At 37.0% G+C, this 6000-nt stretch overlaps 1 protein-coding gene across 2 annotated transcripts in view; it reads right to left on the bottom strand.

The window, feature by feature from the left end:
- Positions 1 to 331: 331 nt before the first annotated feature.
- Positions 332 to 6000, bottom strand: part of ZMAT3 (zinc finger matrin-type 3) — a 28276-nt gene continuing 22607 nt past the window's right edge. The window contains exons 4-6 of one of the 2 annotated variants that reach the window (XM_069472912.1): positions 4463 to 4629; positions 4245 to 4345; positions 332 to 1279 (exon numbers count right to left, since the gene is read on the bottom strand). In XM_069472912.1, the coding sequence (XP_069329013.1) occupies positions 1068 to 1279; positions 4245 to 4345; positions 4463 to 4629 (480 nt within the window). In that variant the 3' untranslated portion in view covers positions 332 to 1067. The remainder of the gene's footprint in view (positions 1280 to 4244; positions 4346 to 4462; positions 4630 to 6000) is intronic. The other variant, XM_069472913.1, reaches the window with a different exon arrangement.

Here is a 6000-nt window from a genome sequence, read left to right as displayed (position 1 = left end):
TGATGATATTGATACTTGATTTGCTTTTTTAAAAATTCCTCTCTATGTATAAAACAGCAGGTAGTGATATTTTTCAGGACTGCCAACAAACTGGCAGAACAGAGAAGAATTTAAGTGAAGTGTAAGAATCAGATTATCTACAAAGTCTGCCAAAACAAAATATCAAGCAATCTTAACTTATGTTTGAAACCATCATATAAGTGTGTTATGATCAATGAAGAAGTAACTCTAAATTTAAAAATCACACACATCTTTTTGTTTCCTAATGTCACCTGAAAAACATATTTTTTAAAAAATCATATCGACCTTAAACTCACTGAATATTCAAATGTGAGGCTTGGAAAACCCCACAGCACAGCTGGGACATGAAAATGAGCTTGTTAGACAAGCTGATTCAACCAGGAAAAAAACAAAAAGAGGAGGGAAAGTGGTGGCAATTAAATGTGTGAAATCCACAACTGGAAATGAAGTTAGCTGTTTGGAAGTACATAAGCATATTGGAAGTGTCTGAATTCAAGAAATCCTACATTTCAATGATGGAGGAACATGATACAGGAAAAAAAATGTCCTGAGAAAGACCCTAACACAGTTTATAATACTGTGTCCTACTAACAATGCATTGAGGTGGTGGTTCCAATGAAGCCTAGGGAAACTGAAATCTCTGCTTACGTATGTTTACTATGATCTGAAGAACTCAATACAATTGCTTATTTAATAGCACATGAAATTAAAACTGAAAAAGATGAAATTTGTAAATAGTCATATTTCCAAGTGGTCAGGCTACTAGTCAACCAGAACTTGGGAAAAATAAAAAGTTATTTCTGATGGGGTAGGTAGGTCACATTATAAGTAGCTCAACACAATTGACCTGAAAAAGCATTATGACCTAAGAAGCTTGTTCTCCATCCCCCGCCCCCAGTTTTGACATCTCATGGTACCAGTGCAGGTTACACGTATTAACATTAAGCAGAGGAATGTACTCATATCAAAAGGACCACAAAGCAGGGCGAGTTGACAGAAGGCAAACAACAGGCAGGACAAGCTGCTCTATCTGAATACGACGATCACTATACATATCCCAGATTCTCCATCTCATTCCTGTACCGCTGTTCAGACACCTTGCTTTTATGTTGCTTGCTCTCTAAATGCTGCCGGAATTCCATTTCTTCACCAGCCCCAACATTACACATTGAGCAGTAAAACTGGCCACTTGGAGTAACGCACATGGCTAGATCACGTGGAATTCTCTGCCGAGAGCGGGGATTGAAGTAAGGACCTGCTAAAGCAAGAGATAAAATACATTCGAAATATTCACTAAGTAAAATTATAATTATCACTGTAATTTGTAATTCTAAGTTCAAATTATAAAACTCACAGATTCTAAGCTTTAAATGAATGTGAAGGTAATGGATTTTTTAAACTACAATTTTATACAGGTTTGATCTAAAAAGATAAAATGATTCCTCCAACTATTGTCAGAACATCTGCTGTAGAGTCAAACGCAAACTCCAAATGGCTATGTCTCTAAGAAAGTGGATACAATTTTAAAAATACTTTAATTTCCAAGCATTATATCAAAAGTCGTATAATTATGCTAAACCTTTATTCCAAAAATTCTACTTCTAAGAATTATCCTAAAAAAACATTGAGAACTTGCACACAGAGATTTACCAGCAAGGACATTTATTTCAGTAGTGTTTATAAAAGCAAAAATTTAGGGGGAAGGGAGATCCAAAAATAGGATTTGAAAAATTATGGTAATATATGCAATGGAAAATTATGCAATCACTAAATATAATGCCATAGAAAACTCTTATAATATGCCAGTAAGTAAACCAAGAATATCATAAAATAGGATCCCATTTCTATATATTTTTTTTCTTTCAGAGACAGGGCCTTGCTATGTCACCAAGGCTGCACTGCAGTGGTATGATCATAGCTCACTCACTACAGCCTCGATTTCCTGGGCTCAAGCAATCCTCCTGCCCTAGCCTCCCCAGTAGCTGAGACTACAGGTGCACAACACCATGCCTGGCTAATTTTTTTTTTTTTAGAGACAGAGTCTCCCTAATGTTGCCCAGGCTGGTCTAGAATTCTTGGACTCAAATGATCCCTCCACCTCAGCCTTCCAAAGTGCTGGGATTACAGGTGTGACCCACTGTGCCCAGCCCCATTTCTATTATAAAAAAGTAACATATATGAAGAGATGGGAATAACAGCCACAAAAATGTTAGTGACGTTATTGATAATTTTATTTTCTTCTTTTTACATTACTAACTTCCTAACCTGGACAATTCATTAATTTTCTGCTTTTCTTTTCTACTATAATAATAAATATTTAACACTTTTCTCAAAATACTCCTTTCACTGCATCCTACAAATTTTGATATATTTCCATTACTGTTTGGTTCTAAGAATTTTTAATTTCCAGTATGATTTCTTCTTTGAACCATGAGTTATTCTGAAGTGTTTTAAAATTTCCAAACAAATGGAAATTTTGTTTGCTTGTATTAATATACTTTTGTTTATTTATTTATCTTTTTAAACTCTGCCAAGTCTCAGGAATGATTTTATATTTTTGTTACTGACATATCATTTAATTATACTCTAGTCAGAGAACATAATCTATATTACCTTTATCCTAAAATTTATTTTATCTAATATTATTTTTTTTTTTTTTTTTTTTGAGACAGAGTCTCACTCTGTTGCCCGGGCTAGAGTGAGTGCCGTGGCGTCAGCCTAGCTCACAGCAACCTCAAACTCCTGAGCTCAAGCGATCCTCCTGCCTCAGCCTCCCGAGTAGCTGGGACTACAGGCATGCGCCACCATGCCCGGCTAATTTTTTCTATATATATTTTTAGCTGTCCATATAATTTCTTTCTATTTTTAGTAGAGACGGGGTCTCGCTCTTGCTCAGGCTGGTCTCGAACTCCTGAGCTCAAACGATCCGCCCGCCTCGGCCTCCCAGAGTGCTAGGATTACAGGCGTGAGCCACCGCGCCCGGCCTATTTTATCTAATATTAATACAGCTATCCCAGCTTCCTTAAATGCTGGATTTCTTTTATCCAATATGATAATCTCTGTCTCTTAACTGGGACTTTAATACATTTACATTTATTATAATTACTAATATATGTTTAGACTTATTAATCATATTGCATCATGCTTTCTATACATCCCTTTTTTACTAAGCCTTTCTTGCTTTTCAGTAAACTTTGTCTTTTATCTTACTGTTCACATAAATGATCTTTGCTGGCATGTGTATATATAACAGGCTAAGGTAAAGGGGAGGATGAGGGACTACTCAGTCCTACTCTCCCTACTGAAAACAATCCGAATATGCAGAAAATATTCCTATAAATGCATGGTTGTGAACTGAATATGTATATGAAATCACCAAGGAAGCATTTTCAAAACACACATATATCTGGGTCCCACTTCAAATTTACTGATTGAAAATCCCTTCATGGTTCAGGCATTTGGTAAAAACTCCCCAGGTAATTATGATTCACTACCCTGGTTTAAAAACAACTGCTACAGTCTTTTTTATTTTCCCCCAAAATTGGAATTAAACATGGTGCAACTTTAAACCAAGTAGCCCATTTTTGCATTTTATATTTCTCAGCTGGAAAATACCAGAAAAAACATAAAGGGAATATGATAAAAGATGCTAAAACATAGACTATGAGGCCGGGCGCGGTGGCTCACGCCTGTAATCCTAGCACTCTGGGAGGCCAAGGCGGGTGGATCGCTCGAGGTCAGGAGTTCGAGACCAGCCTGAGCAAGAGTGAGACCCCGTCTCTACTAAAAATAGAAAGAAATTATATGGACAACTAAAATATATATATACAAAAAATTAGCCAGGCATGGTGGCGCATGCCTGTAGTCCCAGCTACTCGGGAGGCTGAGGCAGTAGGATCACTTGAGCCCAGGAGTTTGAGGTTGCTGTGAGCTAGACTGACGCCATGGCACTCACTCTAGCCCAGGCAACAGAGTGAGACTCTGTCTCAAAAAAAAAAAAAAAAAACAAAACATAGACTATGATTTAAAACCAAAATAAATAATATACTAAATAGGAAGTAAATAAATAAGACCTGAAATAAACACCAGACTGACTGAATAGCCACTAGACCAATTCAACGTAACAATGACTAACCCCAAATTCTCAGGGCTATCTAATACCACTAAAGGAAATAAATTAAAGGAGACTATTTGCAGACGGTATATGGAAACACACAGGATACCTGAATTATTCTGTACTGAATACATATTTCTCCTAGTAGGCATCATCTTAAATTCATTCCCTTCTTTCCGGGCCCGCCGGTGGCCCACCTCTGAAGAATCCCTGTAGAAGAGAAATTTAAAAAGAGTGAGATTTCTAAACAAGAATCTCTTTCAATTCTTTTTCTTTAAAGAGAGTCTCACATAACACTTTGGCCTCAGAGAAAATGGCAATACCTACGAGAATGAGTTACTCTGTGCTTCTGCCAGCCGCAGCCTCTTGGCATGATTCTTCCCTTGATAGTGTGCCTGAGCCACAGCCGGAGAACTAAAGGAGGCATCACAGAGCTTACAGTAATCATTCTCTGTGGCCAGGATCACTCTGCCTCCTGGCTTAAAGGAGCCCACCTGACATCAAAGACACAAGACGAAACAAAGTTAAAAAATATGGAGCTTATTCCCTCCTCCTCCTCAAAGGTCCTTCCAAGAATTGAAAAACAAAGGATATGGCATGACCACAAGCACTCAGCTTCATAAAGAAAGAAAATAATTCATTCTAGAAAAAAAAGGCTGGGAGATACTTAATCATAGCCTTACATTATAATCACCTATATGTACCAAATTAGCAAAATGGTTCATTGCTACCTCCATTGAAGAAATTTTAAAAATGAGTTTAAAAACCCTAACATGGAAGATTTAGGGCAATAAATAATGGGCAAATAAATAGGTCTGGCCTAAAATCACATTACCAGAAAGAGTATAGTCTGCTCAGAATCCATCAATAAGCATTTATTGAATGCTGTTTATTGGACATGCTGCCTCATCCAGAAGGGATATATAGTCATATATTTAAAAAAGAGCCCCTGTCCTCAAAGATTCTACAAACTAGCTACAGATAAAATATAATCAGGGAAAAATAAGGAACAGATCGAGACAACTGTATTCAGGTTGGCAAACAGTATGTTAAGGAAAACCTAACACAGTACCTGGAAGATAGTAGGTACTCAATAAATACTGTTGGAAAATGACACAATAGATTTCAGCTACAAGAGAATAATATAACATATGTTAAAGATTCTGAAAACCATATATATCATGAACAGTTGAAGAAAATAGTGCTGTTTCATCCAGAAGAGAAGATCTTCTGGGGACAGTCTAGCTACTTCAAAAATCACAAAGGGCTATGCGCCATGAAGAAAGGTTTAGACTGTTTGCCCAGGAGGATGGAGCCAGCTGAAAACAATCCCGAACTAGGGGCAGCCATTCAATTTCAGAGCAGCCTTCAGGAACCGTTAATATAAAAACTGCTCAGCTTGAAGATCTCTCTGGGTATATTCCTGTTCTCTGATTCCATTATGAATATATCTCATTTCCCCCACAAATACATGAGAAGGAAGACAGCTGGCAGTGCTACCCAATCTTTAAGTACTAAAAACTGACACTCAGAAAGGTAAAATTATACCATGATGGTTAGGAACAAAGGTCTAAGATGAAATGAAATTCTTGCTCCACTGCTTTGCAAAACATCTAACACTGTGGAAAGTTACTTAGCTTATCTGAGTTTCTAATGAATTTCCAGTGAGGCAGATGGTGCTGGCTCATGGATTACACTTTGAGTAGTAAGGCCAAAACCTCTAAGTTGTTGCAAGCATTAAATAAAACCAGGGCCTGGGACTAGAATGAAGCAAGTAAGACACTTGCCTTGAGTACAGAACTTAAGGAAGCATCAAAAAACTCAGTAATCAACATAAATAATATTTTAATATAATATTTTTAAAA

This window comes from Eulemur rufifrons, chromosome 7, assembly GCF_041146395.1.
Source record: "Eulemur rufifrons isolate Redbay chromosome 7, OSU_ERuf_1, whole genome shotgun sequence".
In the NCBI taxonomy this organism is placed as follows: Eukaryota; Metazoa; Chordata; class Mammalia; order Primates; family Lemuridae; genus Eulemur; species Eulemur rufifrons.
Note: the sequence above shows the minus strand (reverse complement) of the source record. Positions and strands in the feature narration are given on the sequence as shown.